General features: G+C 32.5%; 1 protein-coding gene across 1 annotated transcript in view; it reads left to right on the top strand.

Moving 5' to 3' along the window:
* The window catches only part of Octbeta2R (Octopamine beta2 receptor), a 673234-nt gene that overhangs the window by 626810 nt on the left and 21417 nt on the right, over positions 1–25007 (top strand). Inside the window, 1 exon segment of the mRNA XM_075292797.1 lies at positions 16370–16468. Coding sequence (XP_075148912.1) covers positions 16370–16468 — 99 coding nt within the window.

Here is a 25007-nt window from a genome sequence, read left to right as displayed (position 1 = left end):
CAGGTCCAACTCTATACAAGCGGAACTATGTTTCATCGCTTGCTAAAGCGAATTTCCATAGCCTCCATTTTCGATCCGGCAGTGGGAGATGGCTCTTTCTAGAGCTAAAATTCTGATCTCTAATGGAATTTACATATGCGTATTAATCTTCCAAAATTGGATCTCTTTTTTTATTTTAACATTTTTTAAATTTTCAAACTACAGTTACGGCCATTGTCATGTAGCTCCGTTAGGCTTAACTGCCAGTTAACAGAAAATAAAGTGTCAATATCTTCTTTCCGGTTAACTTTAACTGAAAACAAGTAAGGAAAGTCTAAAGTCGGGCGAGGCCGACTATATTATAACCTGAACCACTTTGTAGATCTAAATGTTCGATACCATATCACATCCGTCAAATGTATTGGGGAATATATATAAAGGTTTGTCCCTAATACATACATTTTAATATCACTCGATCTGGACAGAATTTGATAGACTTCTACAACATCTATAGACCCAAAATTTAAGTCGGCTAATGCACTAGGGTGGAACACAATGTTAGTAAAAATATATGGGAAATATTTAAATCTGAAGCAATTTTAAAGAAACTTCGCAAAAGTTTAGTTATGGTTTATCGCTCGATATATATGTATTAGAAGTTTAGGAAAATTAGAGTCATTTTTACAACTTTTCGACAAAGCAGTGGCGTTTTTACAAGGAAAATGTTGGTATTTTTACCATTTTTGTCGAAATCAGAAAAACATATATATGGGAGCTATATCTAAATCTGAACCGATTTCAACCAAATTTGGCACGCATAGCTACAATGTTAATTCTACTCCCTGTGCAAAATTTCAAGTAAATCGGAGCAAAAAATTGGTCTCTGTGGTCATATGAGTGTAAATCGGCCGAAAGCTATATATGGGAGATTTCTACCAAATTTGGAGCGCATAGCTACAATTCTAATTCTACTCCCTGTGCACAATTTCAAGTAATTCGGAGCAAAAAATTGGCCTCTGTGGTCATATGAGTGTAAATCGGGCGAACGATATATATGGGAGCTATATCTAAATCTGAGCCGATTTCAACTAAATTTGGCACACATAGCTACAATGCTAATTCTACCCCCTGTGCAAAATTTCAACTAAATCGGAGCAAAAAATTGCCTCTGTGGTCATATGAGTGTAAATCGGACGAAAGCTATATATGGGAGATATATCCAAATCTGAAACGATTTCAACCAAATTTAGCACGCATAGCTACAATGCCAATTCTACATCCTGTGCACAATTTCATGTAAATCGGAGCAAAAAATTGGCCTCTGTGGTCATATGAGAGTAAATCGGCCGAAAGCTATATATGGGAGCTATATCTAAATCTGAACCGATTTCAACCAAATTTGGAGCGCATAGCTACAATTCTGATTCTACTCCCTGTGCACAATTTCGTAATTCGGAGCAAAAAATTGGCCTCTGTGGTCATATGAGTTTAAATCGGGCGAAAGCCATATATGTGAGCTATATGTAAATCTGAACCTATTTCAACCAAATTTGGCACTCATGACTATACTACCAATTGTACTCCTTGTGCAAAATTTCAAGCTAATCGGTATAAAACTCTGGCTTCTGGGTCCATATAAGTGCATATCGGGCGAAAGATATATATAGGAGCTATATCTAAATCTGAACCGATTTCAATCAAATTTTGCACACTCGACTATACGACTAAGTGTTATGTTTGTACAAAATTTCAAGCAAATCGGTATAAAACTCTGGCTGCTGGGTCCATATTAGTGCATATCGGGCGAAAGATATATATGGGAGCTATATCTAAATCTGAACCGATTTCTTCCAAAATCAATAGGGTTCTATTCTGACCCAAATTAGGAACATGTGCCAAATTTGAAGGCGATTGGACTTGAATTGCGACCTAGACTTTGATCACAAAAATGTGTTCACAGACAGACGGACGGACAGACGGACATGGTTATATCGACTCAGGGGCCCACCCTGAGCATTATTGCCAAAGACACCATGTGTCTATCTCGTCTCCTTCTGGGTGTTACAAACATATGCACTAACTTATAATACCCTGTTCCACAGTGTGGCGCAGGGTATAAAAATTCAGCAGTTAAGTTCTTAACTGACATAGTGAATATATAGGCAAGGTGACAGATATGCCCATAGTGCGGTTCAAAATTTCGTTAGATAACTTAGCACTAACGGAGCTTCATGAAAATGGGCGTTTACCGTTTAATTTATATCGAATAGGTATTGCATTACTTTTCCAGAGTTTCCATAGAAATATTTGCATCATATTCCCTTTTTTTAATCGACTATAAACTTTACGACTTTATAGTTGAATACTTTCATTAGTCGACTTGTGTCACTATAAAAAGTCGATTATCCGAATCTGAAGATTACAAAAAAATAGACTTAAAATTTAAAAAAAAAAAAATCGATTAGTCGAATAGTGAATTTTCGACTTTGGTTTCCCTATTCTTGGTACACTGAAAAAACAGTGAACCCTTTTCCATTGCAAAATGAACTAAAGTGTAGTAATATTGACCATGATTTAGCCCTTAAGATTTTTTTCAACTTGTCTAGTTTATAATTCTCTTAAATTTTAGTTCATCTATAACATTGTATTTTAGTTCATTTTTACAACACCATAAGATTTATATACCCCTACCAAGTAAAAAAGTCAATATTCTTTTGGTTTACTTGCTTATTTTGTGGGAAACCCGATAATAAAAATTGGTTTACAGTCTCTTTAAAATGTCGACAACTAAACTATTTCTAAATCAATCCTTCCACAGTACAGAGAAATTAAATAATTAAAGGAACAACAAATCGTTTTACTATTATGAAAATTTTCATACATTAAAATTCAACTTTCTTTAAGCAAAAGTACTTTATTATAAAAACTTATGATGAGAGTTCTTAATACAATGTTTTTGTGAATAAAAATTATGACCACGTGGAACAAGAAAGTAGTTTATTTTAAATCGCTATTTGGACATTTTGACTTTTCCTTAGTTTTTTATTCATCGTTACATATCTTGCTGAAAAAAAATGGAAGGAACAATGAAAATTGTTAAAAATTAACATCTAATAAAATATAATTTTTAATCTCTTTAAATTAGCTTGTAACTTACCATATTTGGGGGCATTTTATTAAATGGTGTAAGGAATTCAACTTTTCTTAGATAAAAGTCCTTCATAAAGTTTGTACCTGAAACAATTAGAGAAATAATGAATTAAGTAATACATTAACTCATAAAACTGTGTTGTTATCGATGTGAAGGACATAATACAATAAATATTCTTGTCAAAAGAAAGCCAAAGTTTTAATATAAAACTTACCAATTCTCTATTAAATTGTACGCTGAGGTTAAAAAGTTATCGAAATTCATTTGGGGATACTCTGAAATTAAATATTTATTTTTTACATTAAATAGAAAACATTAAATTGGTTTCCAAAAAATCTAATTAAAGAAATAATATGCATAAAAAAACTAAATATTCTGGTTAAAAGAATGTTAAAGAAAGCTTACCAATTCATAAAAATGTTTCCAAATTGTTATTCTGAAATTAAATATTTGTTTTTTACAATAAAAATATTAAATTTGTTTCCAAAAATATTTGATTATTGTAATACTAAAATAAGGTATTAAAAACATGTAATTTTGATAATAAAAAGGTCATAAAAATTTAAATATTCTAGTGAAATGAAAGCCAAATTTTAAAAGAAAACTTACCACTTCTCTATGAAATTATACGCTGAGGAGGAATATAAAAATATGCCCGAATCCATCTTGGGGTTGCTCTGAAATTAAATATTTGTTTTACAACAAAGAAAAACATTAAACTAGTCTCAAAAGAAAATAATAATAATAATAATAATAATAATAATAATTAGAAAATAATGATATAAATAAAAAATGTCCTTTTTAAAAGGAAACCACATTTTTAAAAGAATACTTACAAATTTATGATTAAGCTATATGCTGAGGTGTAACAAAAATTTTCCAAAAATATTTGATTAAAGTAATACTAAAATAAGGTATTAAAAACCTGTCATTTTTGACAATAAAAATGTCATTAAAACGTAAATATTCTAGTGAGAAGAAAGCCAATATTTAAAAGAAAACTTACCACTTCTCTATTAAATTATACGCTGAGGGGAAATATAAAAATTTGCCCGAATCCATCTGGGGTTGCTCTTAACTTAGATATTTTTTACAACAACGAAAAACATGAAGCTTGTTAAAAAAATAATAATAATAATTAGCAAATAATAATATACATAAAGAATATTATTTTTTAAAAGAAAACCACATTGAAAAAGAACTCTTACCTATTTATCATTAAACTATACGCTGAGGTGTAACAAACAATTTTCCAAATTCATCTGGAGTTACTCTGAAATTGAATATTTATTTTTTACATTGAATAATAAAAATTAAATTAGATAAAACAATTTCAATATACTTTCCCTTTCAGCATTTTTTTCCTAAATATTGAACATTCTTAATAACTTTTTTCTAAGCTACCGATCATCACTTCGCCATCGTACATCTCATCGCAAAAATATTAATAACTTTCATTTCAAAGTTTTAATAAACAAACACCAATATACATATGTCGCAAAAAACCAAAATATTCCATACCTTTATATTCCCTTGTTACATACTTGCTAAAAAGATGCAACAGCCCACGCCAACGCCAACTATACAACTGAAGCATGCCAAACAAAACCAAGCAAAACCAAAACATTCCTACAACAACAAAAACACATGTGCCTTCATTGAAAACAACACCTCATCCAGACAAATAAACCATCCGCGAATAACAAACACACACACAGAAACCACTGAAAGAACAAAAACAACCCCACGCTCAGATATACACAACATCCCCATCATTCGCTACAATTTCTCATTATTGCATTGCATGCTCTCACTCTCAAAAAAAAAATTCAAGTAACATCATCTTTACATTAAACATATTCCACTTTGACGAGAAAGATCTCTGTACTATGCATTAGTTCATCGCATCTGTCCACAATTTACTCTAAAAACAATACTCTTAAATGCATATCAGTATAAGAACGATGAAACGTTTAACTTAAAATTAGCAAAAACTTCATGAAATGATATCTACCCATTTTTGACGAAAATGTCTATAAATTTAATTACATGTGAACTAAAAATATTTCATTGGGTATTTTTTTACCAACAATTATTAACTATAGGAATTGTCAGTAAGAAATTGCTATCCACTTTCAAGTTCATTTTTCGTAAAAAAATATTTTCTCATACAAAAAAATCTTATGGTAAATTGCACTTATTATTTAGAAAATACTTTACATTTCACAAGTAGTTTTATAGCATGACAAACGAATTTTTAACTACCAGTTAAGAAATTTTTTAAGGAAATTTCCATCGTATTTTGTAGGCCATGAACTAAACGATTGCTACTTAGAATTTGTAAAATTTCCTTTCGAGTAGTTAATTTTCGTTGAAGATACGAAAAATGAACTAAAATTCTGGAAAATTCTTGTAATAAATTATTGTAAAAATCTTCTTAAATTTACGAGACACTTTTTTTTCTGTGTAGGTTTCTGAATGAACAAAGTTGTATGGTTCAACGAATGAAGAGCAATTAGAATGAATACAAAGGAAGCTTTATGTTAATGAAATCAATTATGGAACTGTCTACGGAGAATATGTGAAAATGTGTGAAACACAACTGTCATGAATGCATTTTTGATAGACATAACATACAAAGGCACAAAGAAAAAACACTCCAAAATTAAGTTTATTGCAAAAACTAGTTTTAATATTTCTTAAAATAAAACTTTTCCAAGCCTATTAAAATCATTTTTATTCCAAGTATATTTAAACATTTTACTAATTAAATTTGGGTATAAATTTCAAAAAAATTAAATGCTTACTATAACAGAAGAAAAATTTCCTAAAATCCTCAAATATAGCAACAATGAACTACAACAGTTTCGGTTATATGGCAATAATTTGATTTTTTTATTTTTATACCCTCCACCATAGGATGACGGGTATATTAACTTTGTCATTCCATTTGTAACGCATCGAAATATTGCTCTAAGACCCCATAAATATTCTGGGTGGTGGTGAAATTCTAAGTCGATCTAAGCCCGTCCGTCTGTTGAAATCACGCTAATTTCCGAACGAAAAGCTATCGACTTGAAACTTGGCATACTTTGTTGTTATTGATGTAGGTCGGATGGTATTGCAAAAGAGCTATATTGGACCACTTTGACGTATAGCAACTATATATACCGACCCCCAGATTTTGCTTGCGGAGCCTCTTAGAGAAGCAAATTTCATCCGATCGGGTTGAAATTTGGTACGTGGTGTTAGTATACGGTCTCTAACAACCATGCAGGAATTGGTCCATATCGGTTCATAATTATATATAAACCCCATATTTGAACTCCGGAACATCGTAAAGGAGCAAAATTCATCCGATCCGGTTGAAATTTGGAACGTGGTGTTAGTATATGGTCTCTAACAACCATGCAAAAATTGATATATATCAGTCCATAATTATATATAGCCCCCATATAAACCGATCCCCAGATTTGAACTCCGGAGCATCTTGAGGGAGCAAAATTCATCCGATTCGGTTGAAATTTGGAAAGGGGCGTTAGTATATGGTCTCTAACAAACATGCAAAAATTGGTATATATCGGTCCATAATTATATATAGCCCTCATATAAACCGTTGTCAAGATTTTACTTCCGGAGACTCTTGGAAGAGCAAAACTTATCCAATTCGGTTGAAATTTGGAACGTGGTGCAACTAACAACCATGCCAAAGTTGGTCCATATCAGTCTAAATATAGCCGATCCCCAATCACACAAAAATTGCCACTCGAGCCAAAAATAATCTACCAAAATTTTATTTCTATCGAAAATTTTGTCAAAATTTTATTACCATAGAAAATCTTGTCAAAATGTTATTTCTATAAAAAATTTTGTCACGATTTTATTTCTATAGAAAATTTTGTCAAAATTTTATTACCATAGAAAATTTTTTCAAAATTTTATTACCATAGAAAATTTTGTCGTTTTTTTTTAATAGAAAATTTTGCAAAAGTTTTATTTCCGTAAAATTTTTTTTTAATTTTATTTCTATAGAAAATTTTGTTAAAATGTCATTTCTATAGACAATTTTGTCAAAATTTTATTTTTGTAGAAAATTTTATCAAACTGAATTATAAACGTATTTAATCGGCCTTTTTTTATATCCACCACCATAGAATGGTGATGGGGGTATAATAAGTTTGTCATTCCATGTGTAACACATCGATATATCGACTTACGACTATATAAAGTATATATATATATTCTTGATCAGGGAGAAATTCTAAGACGATATAAGCATGTCCGTCTGTCTGTCTGTTGTAATCACGCTACAGCCTTCAATAATTGCGCTATCGTCCTGAAATTTGGCACAGATTCGTTTTTTTGCTTGCATGCAGGTCAAGTTCGAAGACAAAATTGTGATGGGGGTATAATAAGTTTATCATTCCGTGTGGAACACATCGAAATATCGACTTCCGACTATATAAAGTATATATATTCTTGATCAGGGAGAAATTCTAAGACGATATAAGCATGTCCGTCTGTCAGTCTATTGTTATCACGATACAGCCTTCAATAGTTGCGCTATCGTCCTGAAATTTGGTACAGATTCGTTTTTTGGTTGCAGGCAGGTCAAGTTCGAAGATGGGTTATATCGGTCCAAGTTTTGATATAGTCCCCATATAAACCGATTTCTCGATTTGGGGTCTTGGGCTTATAAAAAACGTAGTTTTTGTCCAATTAGCCTGAAATTGAAAATCTAGAGGTAGTTAGGGACCATAAAGAGGTGTGTCGAAAATGGTCCGTATCAGTCCATGTTTTGGTATAGCCCCCATATAGACCGGTCTCCCGATTTTACTTCTTGGGCTTCTAAAAACTGTATTTTTTATCCGATTTTCCTCAAATTGAAAATCTAGAGGTATTTTAGGACCATAAAGAGGTGTGTCGAAAATGGTCCGTATCGGTCCATGTCTTGGTATAGTCGCCATATAGACCGATCTCCCGATTTTTATTCTTTGGCTTCTATAAACTGTAGTTATTACCCGATTTGCCTGAAATTGAAAATCTAGAGGTATTTTGGGACCCCAAATATGTATGCCGAAATTGAAGTGTATCGGTCTATTTTTTGGTATAACCCCCATATAGACTGATCTCTCGGTTTTATTTCTTGGGCGTCTAAGTTAGAGACTATATTTCTAGCCGATTTGCTTGAAATTGAAAATCTACAGGTATTTTAAGATCACAAATAGGTGCCTATTGTTCCATATTTTGGTATAGCCCCCATATAGACCGATCTCCCGACTTTATTCCTTGGGCTTCTAGAATCCGTAGTTTTTCTCCAAATTGCCAGAAATTAGAAATATAGACGTATCTTAGGACCATAAAGAGGTGTGTCGAAAATGGTCCGTATCGGTCCATGTTTTGGTATAGCCCCTATATAGACTAATCTCTCGATTTTACTTCTTGGGCTTCTAGAATTCGTAGTTTTCACCAATTCGCCTGAAAGTGGAATTGTAGAGGTATTTGAGGAACAATAAGAGGTGATGAGTATTGGTCCATGTTTTGGTATAGGATGACTAATTTTAGAAATAGAAATATTGAATGTTTTTTTAATCAACAATTTTCCCTTTTTCGCGATAACGTGCTTGCGAAAAAAAAATTCGTAATTAAATTAACACTGAATTTAACTTATTTTTATTGCAAACAAATTATTGGTGTGAAGTTAAATTTTATTTTTTTTTTCAAAATTTTTCACAGTCCAATGAAATCTTACCTTTTTTAAGTAATTCTCAAACATTTTGTGAACTAAAGTTCAATAACCGCATACATAAGTTCAATATGAACTAAAGCAAAAAAAAATTCTCGAACGACTCCCAAAAATAGTAAGAATGATCCACAGTATGATTAAAATGGTCATTATTTGGCGCCAATGAGTTTCTTCTTTAATTTTAGTTAATTTTTTCTTTTCTTCTGCGAGCATGTAATTTTGTGAACTGCAGTTCCAAGTCATTAAATTTTCCTGGATTTAATAACGTTTTGTGGAAATCTCAAAATGTGGAGTACAATTTAATTCAATTGTAGAACGAGTTAGTTTAGTCTTCCTATAAAACAGTTAACTTTTTTAGGTGTGTTGTCTTCTTTGTAAAAGTAATATTTTCACGACCACTAAATGGTATGGAAACTTCAACTAGTTTCTTGAGTACCATTTATTAAGGCAGTCTGTAAATATTTTCTTTTTCCTTCAACATTTTCATTTCGATGCACATTGTAATTTTGTTTCGTTTTTTTTTTTGCAGACACCAAGTAATAAAAACACAAAAAAGTTTAATTATAAGAATTTGTGCCACACAAATGCGAAGCAAATACATTTTGCTATATAGACAATTTGAAGTAGTTATCCATTAAAGACATAACGAATGTAAGACAAGATAGTTGGGTAAATTGTGTCTTTTTTTTTGTTATTTGAATTGGAAATCTATCATGCACTCAAAAAAAAGTTTACTTGGATCCAAAGATTTTGACCTTCCCTTAAGGATTTTGGTATTGATTCCGAGCCAAAGATGCGGCTTCTTTAAAATAAAGAAATTTTTTAGCGACCCATCTGACTTTGAATTATTTATCAAATTTTCATTCTTTTTTCGCGGTTTATTAATAAAGGTACTCACGTACAAAGACGCTAAATGCCAGTTTACAAATCCAAATTATAACGGATACTTCAAAGTAAAAAATGTTTTCTTAATTCCAAAAAAAAAAACTTTAAACCAAAGACGCTAAATCCTAAAAATAAGTCTTAGCCTATAACATATTTGAAGCATTTTTATCTTAAATCTAAAGTTTCAATATTTCAATTAATTTAAGGACAATTTCTTTAAATGAAAAATGTGTTTCTTTACTTTAAGGAAAATTAGCATTAGTTCAAAGACATGCGACTTTAACAGAGGGACGTAAATTTACAAAATTTGTGTCCTAAATTTAATGAAAAAAAAAAATGTTGAAGCAAAAATTTTAAACTTTATTTTAATTAAAATTGCATTATTTTAAAAAAAAATTGTCTTTAATATTTTGTAAATTTCGCTTCCTAAAATTTATGTTGCGTAATCTTTAATATCACGTAAATATTTTTTTCAGTGTGACTAACGAGAGTAACTGTATTAAATATATCTACTCCATAAAAAACTGCCATATTTGCAAAATCATGACATTGTCAACAAATGAAAAGATTATGCTGACTTGCTATTTTGTAACTGTAATCGTATAAGGAAAGGTTTCTCTCCAAATTCGGATAGACTCGATTAATTCATGTAGAAATATACGCGAGGTTTTACTAAATCTGAACCGATTCGGCATGTATAGGAAAGTGCTAATTCTACTCCATGTTCAAAATTTCACGTACATCGGAGTTAAACAATGTCTTCTGGGGCCATATAAGTGAATAACGTGCAAAAAATATATAAGAGCTATATATATATATATAAATCTGACCAAAAACACAATCTTGTGTCAAATTTGAAGTCGATTTGAATAAAACTGCAACTTAGACTTTGATCACAAAAAAGTGTTCACATACAGACGGACATAGCTAGATTGACTTTGGGGCCGACCCTGACCATTATTAGACACCATATGTCTATCTCGTTTTCTTCTGGGTGTTTGCAAACATATGCAATAACTAAGGGTTTAACAAGTATATACGGCCGTAAGTTCAGCCAGGCCGAATCTTTTGTACCCTCCACCATGGATTGCGTAGAAACTTCTACTAAAGACTGTCATCAACAATCGAATTACTTGGACTGTGGTAATACCTCCCGGTGGCAAGATATCTTAAAACTTCTTAACATCGTCTTCTAACTTGTACTAACTTACAAGTTAGAAGATATTAGATAAAACAAGGATATACAGCAGTAAGTTCGGCCGAGCCGAATGAATCAAATATTATAGTTTCCTTTGAAATTTCAGGGGGGTTTGATGACAGATATTCTCCCAAGCAGAGCAATTCAACTAGTACACTCCCCGAAGATAAAGATAGTACCTATGTAGACTATATCAGATTCTGGATTTATAAGAACCATTTTTGTTTGAGTTTTAGAGGAATCATTAACATCTCTTGTAAGTGTGCAGGAAGATGATAAAATAACGCCTGGATTTGAAATCTACAACCTGTAGATTTTCACCCCCATTATTAAATGATTACGAAAAGTAAAATCTTGAAATTTTACATTCAGTTTCAAGCAATTTTTATGATCAGTCCATTCCCTCAAGGAGTGAAATCGGTCTATATGGAGGATAAAAACTAAATGGACCGATAAAAACTAAATCCGATACATGTTTTTGTAAGTCTAAAATACCAGTATATTTACAATTTCAGCAAATCGGATACAAATTACGGTTTCCAGAAACCCAAGGAGTTTAATCGGGAGCTCGGTCTTATGGGGGCTATACTAAAACATGGACCGATACTCACCGTTTTCGGCACACCTCTTTATTATCCTAAAATACTTCCAGATTTCAAATTTCATGCAAATTGGATAAAATCTATGCTTTCTAGAATCCCAAACAATAAAATCGTTTCTTGCACATCTATTTATAGTCCTAACAAGTATATACAGCACTAAGTTCGGCCGGGCCGAATCTTAAATACCCACCACCTTGAACCAAATATTAGGGTTTCCTTTGAAATTTCAGGAGGGCTTGAGGACTTGAGGAAACTTCCCGAAGATAAATTTAAAGATTTCACATATGAGGACTATATCAGATTCTGGATTTATAAGAACCATTTTTGTTTGAGTTTTAGAAGAATCATTAACATCTCTTGTAAGTGTGCACGAAAATTATAAAATAACGTCTTAATTTGAAATCTTAAATCTGTGGAAGAAAAATCTGGAAATTTTACATTGAGTTTCAAGCAAATTTCATGATCAGTGCGCCTTCTACACCGTCAAGAAGTGAAGTCGGTCTATATGGAGGCATTATCAAATGGACCGATAAAAACTTAATCCGATACACGTTTTTGTGAGCCTAAAATATCAGAATATTTACAAATTCAGGCAAATCAGATAAAAACTTCGGTTTCTAGAAACCCAAGGAGTTAAATCGGGAGATCGTTCTTATGGGGGCTATACTAAAACATGGACCGATACTCACCGTTTTCGGCACCTCTTTATGACCCGAAAATACCTCTAGATTTCCAATTTCAGGCAAATAGGATAAAAACTTCGGATTCTAGTAGCCCAAGAAGTAAAATCGGGAAATCGGTCTATATGGGGGCTATACCAAAATATGGACCGATACTCACCATTTTCGGCACACCTCTTATGGTCCTAAAATACCTCTAGATATCCAATTTCAGACAAATTGGATAGAAACTACGGTTTCTATAAGCCCAAGACCCCAAATCGGGAGGTCGTTTTACGTGGGGACCATATCAAAACATGGACCGATACTCACAATTTTTGGCACACGTATTTTTGGTCCGACAATTCCTCTAGATTTCCAATTTCAAGTAAATTGAATAAAAACTGCGGTTTCTATAAGCCCAAGAAGTAAAATCGGGAGATCGGTCTATATGGAGGCTATACCAAAACATGGACCGATACTCACCATTTTTGGCACACCTCTTTATGGTCATAAAATACCTCTAGATTTCAAATTTCAGGCAAATTGGATAAAAACTACGATTTCTATAAGCCCAAGACCCCAAATCGGGAGGTCGGTTTATATGGGGACTATATCAAAACCTGGACCGATATAGCCCATCTTCGAACTTGACCTGCCTGCAGACAAAAGACGAGTTTGTGCAAAATTTCAGCACGATTGCTTCATTATTGAAGACTGTAGCGTGATTACAACAGACAGACAGACAGACAGATTTCAGCCAAATTGGACAACAACTAGGGTTTCTACAAGCCCAAAAAGTAAAATCGGGAGATCGGTCTATATGGGGGCTATACCAATGCACGCCGTGTATTTGTGGTCCTACAATACCTCTAGATTTCCAATTTTAGACAAATAGGACAAAAACTACGGTTTCTATAAGCCCAGGAAGTAAAATCTAAAGATCGGTCTATATGGGGCTATACAAAAACATGGACCGATACTCACTATTTTCAGCATACCTATTTATTGTCCTAAAATACCCCTAGATTTTTAATTTGAGGCATATTGGATAAAAACTACGGTTTCTATAAGCCCTAGAAATAAAATCGAGAGATCGGTACATATGGGGGCTATACCAAAACATGGACCGATACTCACCATTTTTGGCACACCTCTTTGTGGTCCCAAAATACCTCTAGAATTCCAATTATAGGCAAATTGGATAAAAACTACTGATTCTATAAGCCCAAGAAGTCAAATAAGGAGATCGGTCTATATGGGGGCTATACCAAAACACCGACCGATACTCACCATTTTGGGCACACCCCTTTGTGGTCCTAAAATACCTCTATATTTCCAATTTCAGGCAAATTGGGTAAAAACTACGGTTTCTATAAGCCCAAGACCTCAAATCGGGAGGTCGGTTTATATGGGGACTATATCAAAACCTGGACCGATATAGCCCATCTTCGAACTTGACCTGCCTGCAGACAAAAGAAGAGTTTGTGCACAATTTCAGCACGATTGCTTCTTTATTGAAGACTGTAGCGTGATTACAACAGCCAGACAGCCAGACAGAGGGATATATACAAATAAAGACTGAAATGGACCAAGGCTGGCATGGTTGTTAGCGGCCATATACTAGCACAATGTACCAAATTTGAGCCGAATCGGATGAAGTTTGCTCCTCCAAGAGGCTCCGGAGGTTAAATCTGGAGATCGGTTTATATGGGGTCTATATATAATTATGACCCGATATGAATTTTTTTGCATGGTTGTTAGAGACCACACACTAACACCAAATTTCAACCGGATCGGAAGAAATTTGGTCCTTCAAGAGGCTCCGGAGATCAAATCTGGGAATCGGTTTATATGGGGGCTATATATAATTATAGACCGATATGGACTAATTTTTGCATGGTTATCAGAGACCATAACTTACACCACGTACCAAATTTCAACCGGATCTGAAGAAATTTGGTCCTTCAAAAGGCTCCGGAGGCCAAATCTTGGGATCGGTTTATATGGGGGCTATATATAATTATAGACCGATACGGACCAATATTTGCATGGTTATTAGAGACCATATACTAACACTATGTACCAAATTTAAACCAGATCGGAAGAAATTTGGTCCTTCAAGAGGTTCCGGAGGTCAAATCTGGGGATCGGTTTATATGGGGGCTATATATAGACCGATATGGACTAATTTTTGCATGGTTATCAGAGACCATATACTTACACAACGTACCAAATTTCAACCGGATCGGAAGAAATATACTCCTCCAAGAGGCTCTGGAGGTCAAATCTGAGGATCGGTTTATATGGGGGCTATATATAATTATGGGTCGATATGAACCAATTTTTGTATGGTTGTTAGAGATCATATACTAATACCACGTATCAAATTTCAACCGGGTTGGATAAATTTTGCTCAAATCTGGGAATCGGTTTATATGTGGGCGTGATTTCAACAGACGTGGCTACATCGACTCAGAATTTCACCATGACCCAAAATATATATACTTTATGGGGTCTTAGAGCAATATTTCGATATGTTACAAACGGAATGACAAAGTTAATATACCCCTATGATCGAGGGTATCAAGATGCAAAATTCTCAAAAAAAGTCATAGCCTATATTTGAAGATTTCTATCTTTAATCCAACATCTGAATTAATATAAACATAATTTCTTTAAAACAAAAATGTTTTCTTTACAAATGTATTTATTATCAATGACATGCACTTAAGACACATTAATGAAAATCTGCTTATTTGAAAAGCATGCATGTTTAACGAAGGGATGAAAATTTTAAATGTTCGTCTCATAAACTTAATGCAGAGGAACATTATAAAATGAAATTGTGTTAAAATTGTCGCCAATATAGTGTTAATTTACGTGTCTTAAATTTAGTTTGCATACACTCAAAAAAAAATTTACTTGAATCCAAAGATTTTGACCTTCTCTTAAGGATTTTGGTATTGATTCCGAGCCAAAGATGCGTCTTCTTTAAAATAAAGACATCTTTGACGGACCTCCCTGGCTTTAAATCTAGGATAAATAAAATTAGAATTAGATACAGATCTCATTCATCGAATTTTTATCCTCTTTTTTGTGATATATTAATAAAGGTATTTATGTACAAGCAAATTCCAATTTAAAATCCAAATTATGACAGGTAATACAAAGTAAAAACAGTTTTCTTAATGTTAAAAAAAACTTTAAGCCAAAGATGCAAATCTTTAAAATAAGTCTTAGCCTATATTTGAAGCGATTTTATCTTAAATTTAAAAATGTAAAATATGTCAGTTGAGTTAAAGACGATTTCTTTAAATTAAAAATGTTTTTCTTCATTTTAAGGGAAATTTTCCTTACTTCAAAGATCTACAACTTCAGCAGAGAGACGGAAAATTACAAAATTTGTGTCCTAAATGTAATGAAAAAAAATTTTTGAAGCAAGGATTATAAACTTTCATTTAATTAAAATGCCATTATTTTAAAGAATTTTGTCCTCAACTTTGGGTAAATTTCGATTCCTAAAATTTAAGTTGCAAATTCTTTCATATTAGGTCAATATTTTTTTCAGTGTACTTTTTCATATTAGATCAATATTTTTTTGTCAGTATAGCATTTAACTTACCTGCCCGATGTTTTTCTATTTGTTTAGATATAAAATATTCAAAATACATTTTCAATGCATTCATTTAAATTGCAAACACATACACACATAGTAGCGGAAACAGCTCTCGGGAAATTCATTCATTCATTCACATAAACCACCAAATGGCCGAAAAAGCAATCATAATAATTTCTCCAATGACCAATAGCATAGCTACAAACATAAATGCATTTTCCATTTCCACCATCCCCACCGTCATCAGCATCATCATCATCAGCAGCAGTAGGCAAATATTCAATATCATGGCATAGCTTGCCCGCATACAAGGACATGTAGTAGTTGTTCAATATTCAATATTGTGTACATGTACATACATCGATAAAAGGCATTCGAATGAGTGCTTAGAATTTCATAGAGCATGTTCATTTATATATATTTTATTGTACTTTATATTTATTGTACTCTTAGATGATATGAAATTGCAATTGCCTTAAAACCTCTATTTAAACACAACTCTTAATTTTCCCATTTAACTTTATTTGCAGCTGGCTTTTCAGTCCATTCCTATGCGATTTGTGGAATAGTTTGGATGTCTACTTTTCAACTGCAAGTATATTGCATTTATGCTGTATATCTGTCGATAGGTAATTATGGACAATATGATGATAAACTCAGATATTCACTATGAAGAAATCCATTGGCCAATGGCTATTATTTCACATTTTCATTTTCTTCTTCATCATCATTGGACGTTGTTATCATCATTACCATGAATGCCATTGATTTTGTGTTTTATTTGAGTTTGCTTTTGTTGGTTCTTTTGTACAATCTGATTCTTGATGAGGGTCTCATTAAAATGCATAATAGATCGATCGGCCTCTTTGATTACAAATAGAAAATACAATTTCACAATCATCTTCATTCAATGCTCTTCGATGGATAACGAGTCTTCAAAGGACAACGAGTCCTATTTACAAGTACTTGATTACAAATAGATTTTGTTTTACATATACAATAAGGGTATTTTGCGGGATGAGAGGTATTGGGAAATACAACAACGAAGTCTCGTAGAAAAGTACAATTATTACAAAGTTCACGAAGTTCACACGCAAAACAGTTTTTTAACTAAATACTTTAGTTATCATAGCTATACAACTTTTAAGGTCATGAATTTGAATTATAAATTAACGATAAATAAATAAATAAAATAAGTAATTTTTTAATTTAGCCATCAATTATTTAGTTCGACTACACATTCCTTTTCATTAAATTGATTGATTCTATTAAAAATTGCATATGATACTTTCCTATGTGTTTTTCGATTATATTTTTTTAATTTTATTTCTATAAAAATTTTGTTAAAATTTTATTTCTATAGAAAATTTTGTCAACATTTAATTTCTATAGAAAATTTTGTCAAAAATTTATTTCTATAGATGATTTTGTCAAAATTTTATTTCTATAGAAAATTTTGTCACAATTTTATTTTTATAGAAAATTTTGTAAAAATTTTATTTATATAGAAAATGTTATCAAAATTTTATTTCTATAGAAAATTTTGTAAAAATTTTATTTCTTTAGAAAATGTTATCAAAATTTTATTTGTATAGAAAATTTTGTCAAAGTTTTATTTCTATATAAAATTTTGTCAAAATTTTATTAATATAGAAAATTTTGTCAGAATTTTATTTCCATAGAAAATGTTATCAAAATTTTATATGTATAGAAAATTTTGTCAAAATGTTATGAGAATTGTTGTTGTTTTTGATTTCAGCTTAAAACCATGCATTGACTAAACTACAAGTGTAGCTTAACCAACAGAGGAAAAGAATGTTTGTCAAATTTATTTGAGCAAAGCCCTATAGACTGCAAGATGCTTGGATGGACGCACGTTTCGGAATTACCACATTCCTCATCAGCATCCTCTACTTGCAGCAAAACTATCAACCATGCATGCCCGCCTTGCATACACAAGGTTGTGGGTTCGATTCCTGCTTCGACTGAACACCAAAAATTTTTCAGCGGTGGATTATCCAACGTCAGTAATGCTGGTGACATTTCTGAGTGTTTCAAAGCTTCTCTAAGTGGTTTCAGTCCAATGTTTCAGGCCAATAGGACTCGGCTATAAAAAGGAGGTCCCTTGTCATTGAGATTAAAATAGGATCGGGCAGCACTCAGTGATAAGAGAGAATTTCACCACTGTGGTATCACAATGGACTGAATAGTCTAAATTAGCATGAAATATCGGGCTGCCACTAACCTAACCTAACCATCGTCAAAATTTTACTTCTATAAAAAATTTTGTCAACATTTTATTTCTATAGAAAATTTTGTCAAAATTTTATTTCTATAGAGAATATTGTCAAAATTTTATTTCTGTAGAAAATTTAGTCAAAATTTTATATCTATAGATAATTTTGTCACAATTTTATTTCAGTAGAAAATTTTGTCAAAATTTTATTGCTATTTCTATAGAAAATTTTGTCAAAATTTTATTTCTATAGAGAATATTGTCAAAATTTTATTTCTATAGAGAATTTTGTCAAAAGTTAATTTCTATTGAAAATTTTGTTTCTATAGAGAATTTTGTAAAAATTTTATTTCTATAGAAAATGGTGTAAAAATTTTATTTTTACATGAACCTAACCATTGTAAAAATTTTATTTCTATAAAAAATTTTTTCAAAGTGTAAGTTCTACAGAAAAATTTGTCAAAATTTTATTTCTATAGAAAATTTTGTCAAAATGTTATTTGTATAGAATATTTTGTCAAAATATTATTTCTATAGAAAATTTTGTCAAAATGTTATTTCTATACCAAATTTTGTCAAAATTTTATTTCTATAGAAAATGTTGCCAAAATTTTATTTAATGAGAAAATATCCAAGTTTTATTTCTGTAGAAAATTTTGTCAACATTTTATTTCGGTAGAACATTTTTTTCAAAATTTTATTTCTATAAAAAGTTTTGTCAAAATCTTATTTTTGTAGAAAATTTTTTTTCAAAATTTTATTTCTATAGAAAATTTGGTCAAAATCTTATTTCTATAGAAAATTTTGTCACAGTGTTATTTCTATTTATGAATTAGCACTTAGTTGGAGAGGAATATTTTGCAAAATCTACCAAAACATTAAAAATTCTACCAATCTACCAAACAGTAAAAAATCTACCGTTTTTTGGTAGAATTTTACTAACTGTGGCAACCGTGGTGGCAATTCGGATGAAAATTCCAATTTTTATATCCTCTAGAAATATAAAAATGTCGTCCCAATCGTTTTTAGTAGTTCCTCCACATTTCCCACAAATCAACTAATGTTGTTTTTAAGTTTTTCCTACTATAGGCCTCCATTAACCAAACCAACTAATCCAAACTTTTTTCCTAAGGTTAAAAGTGAAAATGAAAATCTGACTATGAGCAGCTAGCCATTCATCAAAACGGACGGAAGGGTGGAAAAACTGCATATTAATGTGTGAAAACAATTCCCGGAAAAGTGAATGTAAGCTATTCTCACAGAAACGGAACTTAGTACTCAAATGGGAGTTGAAAAACGCATTAAGGCTAGTAAACATTGTTCCAATAGCCAGTATGAGAATCGATGTGTTTTTCGACAGAGAAAAGCAAACATCATCAAAATGAAAACAAATGGGGCAATGGTAAAGCCAGAAAAGGACAATGAAGGCAAAAAACGGGAAAAGCGAAACTAAAAACGTCAGTTGTATGTCCAACCTAATAGGTAGTGAATCTGGCGGAGAAGATTTATTCTCTAAAATCTTCATAGAATTTCGCGGCCATTCGGAGATAAAGAGCTTATGACAGGCATCATGACATTCAGCAGTCACAGGCTCATCAATGCAGTGAAAAAAGTTTTTTTTCTCAAGAACGAAATTTTAAGCAAACAAAGTTTTCCTTGGTCCATAAAAAAAATATTTTTAAAAGCTATTAAAAAAATTCCGAAAAACAGCGACATTCGTTAAATAACTTGTAATAAAGTCGGCTACATTTTCTTTAAACAGTAAATACTATATACACTCAAAACACATTTATTTGCATCCTAGGATTTTGTTTTTCTCTTTAGAATTTGGGTATTCATTTCGAGACAAAGATGCGGTTTCTTTAAAATACAAAATTTTACTTCTATAAAAAAATTTGTCAAAATTTTATTTCTATAGAAATTTTATCAACATTTTATTTCTGTAGAAAATTTTATCAAAATTTTATTACTGTAGAAAATTTTGTCAAAATTTTATTTCTACAGATTTTTTTTTGTTAATTTTATTTCTATAGAAAATTTTGTCAACATTTTATTTCTATAGAGAGTTTTGTCAAAAGTTTATTTCTATTGAAAATTTAGTTTCTTAGAGAATTTTGTCAAAACTTTATTTCTATCGAAAATGTTGTCAAAATGTAATTTCTATACAAAATTTTGTCTTAAATTTATTTTTATAGAAAATTTTGTCAAAATTTTATTTCTATAGAAAATTTTGTCAAAATTTTATTTCTATAGAAAATTTTGTCAAAATGTTATTTCTATAAAAAATTTTGTCAACAATTTAGTTTTATAGAAAATATTGTCAAAATTTGGAAGCCACGGTGATGCACGGTGATGCATTGGTTAGCATGCCTTGCATACACATGGTTGTGGGTTCGATTTTTCATCTTATAAAAATTTCGATATTTTCAGGATTTTGGGTGGAATTCCTATTTTTCTAGGGGTGATCAAGAATTAAGCTCATTTATGCTGTAGGAAGCATAGTTTAGAAGAAAGAAGTTTTTTATATAATAATTTTATATATAATATATTTTTTATATAATAATTTTATATAATAATTTTTCAGGATTAGATTCGAATTTTTGATTTTTTAGGCATGATTACGTATTAAACTCCTTTCCGCTCTAGGACGCATACTTTAGGAGATATGAACGCGTACTTTAGGAGATATGAAAAGAAGTTTTTCATATTAAAATTTCGCATTTTTTAGAATTCGAGTGGGATTTTGGAGTTTCTAAGGGTAACTAAGCTACTTTTTGCTCTGAGAAACGTAGGGTGGGAGATAAAAGAACTTTTTCACACCCAAATTTTGATTTTTTCATGATGCGATCAGAGTTTTCGTTTTTCAACGGAAGATCACGAATTAAACTTATTTTCGCTCTAAGCCAAATAGTTTAGCAGATATGAGCAGAGAAGCTTTCATATACAAATTTAGATTTTTTCTGGATTTGGGAGAAATTTTTTGAAATTTCGTTCCGGATTAAAGTATTTTTTCTTAGTGCGTGTGGTATTGTGGGCTTTAGTACACAGAGGAACACGAAAATTCCAGCCGAAAGAGGAGAAAAATAATTTGTGGATTTTGCTAGATTGTTTGACGTTCGTTTTCTATAAGCATCTATAGATTTGTCGCCAAATTCGATTTTGAGCACTTTTTTATACTCTCCACCATAGGATGGGGGGTATATTAACTTTGTCATTCCGTTTGTAACACATCGAAATATTGCTCTAAGACCCCATAAAGTATATATATTCTAGGTCTGTTGAAATCACGCTAACTTCCGAACGAAACAAGCTATCGACTTGAAACTTGGCACAAGTAGATGAAGATGAAATTTGGTACATGGTGGTAGTATATTATCTCTAACAACCATGCAAAAATTGGTCCCCATCGGTCCATAATTATATATAGCCCACATAAAAACCGATCCTCAGATTTGGTTTGCGGAGCCTTTAAGAGAAGCAAATTTCATCCGGCTGAAATTTGGTACATGGTGGTAGTATATTGTCTCTAACAACCATGCAAAAAATGGTCCACATCGGTCCATAATTATATATCGACCCCAATTAAACCCCAGATTTGGCTTGCGGAGAGAAGCAAATTTAATCCGATCCGGCTGAAATTTGGTACATGGTGGTAGTATATTGTCTCTAACAACCATGCAAAAATTGGTCCCCATCGGTCCACAATTATATATAGCCCCAATAGGTTAGGTTAGGTGGCAGCCCGATGTATCAGGCTCATTTAGACTATTCAGTCCATTGTGATACAACAGTGGTGAACTTCTCTCTTATCACTGAGTGCTGCCCGATTCCATGTTAAGCTCAATGACAAGGGACCTCCTTTTTATAGCCGAGTCCGAACGGCGTTCCACATTGCAGTGAAACCACTTAGAGAAGCTTTGAAACCCTCAGAAATGTCACCAGCATTACTGAGGTGGGATAATCCACCGCTGAAAAACTTTTTGGTGTTCGGTCGAAGCAGGTATCGAACCCACGACCTTGTGTATGCAAGGCGGGCATGCTAACCATTGCACCACGGTGGCTCCCTAGCCCCCATATAAACCGATCCCCAGATTTGGCTTGCGGAGCCTCTGAGAGAAGCAAATTTCATCCGATCCGGCTGAAATTTGGTACATGGTGGTAGTATATTGTCTCTAGCAACCATACAAAAATTTGTCCCCATCGGTCCATAATTATATATAGCCCCCATATAAATCTATCCCCAGATTTGGCTTGCGGAGCCTCTACGAGAAGCAAATTTCATCCGATCCGGCTGCAATTTGGTACATGGTGGTAGTATATTGTCTCTAACAACCATGCAAAAATTGGTCCGCATCGGTCCATAATTATATATAGCCCCCATATAAACCGATCCCCAGATTTGACCTCCGGTGCTTTTTTGAGAAGCAAATTTCATCCGGCTGAAATTTGGTACATGGTGGTAGTATATTGTCCCTAACAACCATGCAAAAATTGGTCCCCATCGGTCCATAATTATATATAGCCCCCATATAAACCGATCCCCAGATTTGACCTCCGGTGCTTTTTTGAGAAGCAAATTTCATCCGGCTGCAATTTGGTACATGGTGGTAGTATATTGTCCCTAACAACCATGCAAAAATTGGTCCCCATCGGTCCATAATTATATATAGCCCCCATATAAACCGATACCCAGATTTGGCTTGCGAAGCCTCTAAGAGAAGCAAATTTCATCCGATCCGGCTGAAATTTGGTACATGATGGAGTATATTGTCTCTAACAACCATGCAAAAATTGGTCCACATCGGTCCATAATTATATATAGCCCCCATATAAACCAATCACCAGATTTGGCTTGCGGAGCCTCTAAGAGAAGCAAATTTCATCCGATTTGTCCACATCGATCCATAATTATATATAGCCCCCATAAAAACGATCCCCAGTTTTGGTTTGCGGAGCCTTTAAGAGAAGCAAATATGGCCGGTAACAACCATGCCTAACTAGGTCCATATCGGTCTATAGTTATATATAGCCCTCAGTTAAATCGATCCCCAATCACACAAAAATTGGTCCATATCAAGTTCATAATTGTATATAGCTGCCGAACTTACGGCCGTATATACATGTTACAATTTTCGCATGGCCATAGCTCGAAAATGGCTGTGAATGCATCTTTAGCAAATTTGTAGCTCTTCAAAAAATTCATCTTCATGCTCAAAATCCTAAAAATGTCGCAAAAATTACCACTTCGTCACCGATTTTTTTTTTCGATTTTTCGACTACAGCTCTTGAAGTATTGAACGGTTTACCAAACAATAAAGGGAAGAAATGTAGACTATAAAACGAGTAAGTAAAGTCTAAAGTCGGGCGGGGCCGACTATATTATACCCTTCACCACTATGTAGACCAAAAATTTGTGTTACCATTTCAAATCTTTCAAATTTGTTGGGAGTTATTGTGAAGGCTTTTATTAGAAATATTTATATAATTTATGTATATACAATACGGAGACAATTTTTTGTACTTCTATAAAATCTCTAGAATTAAAATTTACATCGGCTAACACCCTGGGATGAAACACAGTGTTAGTTACAAAATATGGGAAGTATAAAGCTAGAGCAATTTTAGTACAATTGTACGAAATAATATTTACGATTTATCGAGCGACAAATACGTATTCGAGATAAAGGAAAATTTAAGTAATATTTACAATTTTTGCTACAGTGGTGCTTTTACAAGGATATTGGTTAAATCTCGGCATTATATGTGGTCAATTGTGGGTTGTGATATATTATCATATTAGATCAAAAAGCATATTAAATATATTCTCTGTGGAAATTATCGAGTCAACTGAAGGAAACTCCTATTGAAAACGGGTCTAAAATATGAAATATTCTACTCAACTCTGGCGTATATATACAAAATTTGAAGCAAATCAGGCTTCAACTCTGGCTTTTGTGCAAATCGGACGAAATATATATATGGGAGCTATATCTAAATCTGAACCGAGTTCAAACAAATTTGCCACAGTTAACCATATTATTAAACGCACTCCTTTTGCAAAATTTGAAGCAAATCAGGGTAAAATTCTGGCTTTATAAGGCATATAAGTGCAAATCGAACCAAAAGTATATATGGGAGCTATATCTAAATCTGAACCGATTTTAACCAAATTTGGCACAGTTAACAATATTATTAAACGTACTCCTTGTGCTAAATTTGAAGCAAATCGGGGTAAAATTCTGGCTTTTGAGGCCATATAAGTCCAAATCGGACGAAAGGTATATATGGGAGCTATATCTAAATCTGAACCGATTTCAACCAAATTTGGCACAGTTAACCATATTATAAAACGTACACTTTGTGCAAATTTTGAATCAAATCAAGGCAAAATTCGGTGTTTTGAAGCCATATAAGTGCAAATCGGGCGAAAGATATATATGGGAGCTATATCTAAATCTGAACCGATTTTAACTAAATTTGGCACAGTTAACAATATTATTAAACGTACTCCTTGTGCTAAATTTGAAGCAAATCAGGGTAAAATTCTGGCTTTTGAAGCCATATAAGTGCAAATCAGACGAAAGATATATATGGGAGCTATATCTAAATCTGAACCGATTTAGCTGATGTTTTGCAGGTTTTACGTGACTCATAAAATATTCAGATGTACAAAATTTGAAGGAGATCGGTTCATAAATACGTGAATTATGATCAAATCGGTGATAAATATATATGGTAGCTATATCTAAATCTGAACCGATTTTTTCCAAAATCAATAGCGATTGCCTTTGACCCGAAGAGAGATCCCACGCCAAAATTGAGGACGATCGGACTTAAATTGCGAGCTGTACTTTGTGCACAAAATTACATATACAGACAGACGGACGGACAGACAGACAGACAGACGGACATCGCTAAATCGACTCAGAACT

This window comes from Haematobia irritans, chromosome 1 (genome assembly GCF_050003625.1).
Source record: "Haematobia irritans isolate KBUSLIRL chromosome 1, ASM5000362v1, whole genome shotgun sequence".
Lineage (NCBI taxonomy): Eukaryota > Metazoa > Arthropoda > Insecta > Diptera > Muscidae > Haematobia > Haematobia irritans.
Note: the sequence above shows the minus strand (reverse complement) of the source record. Positions and strands in the feature narration are given on the sequence as shown.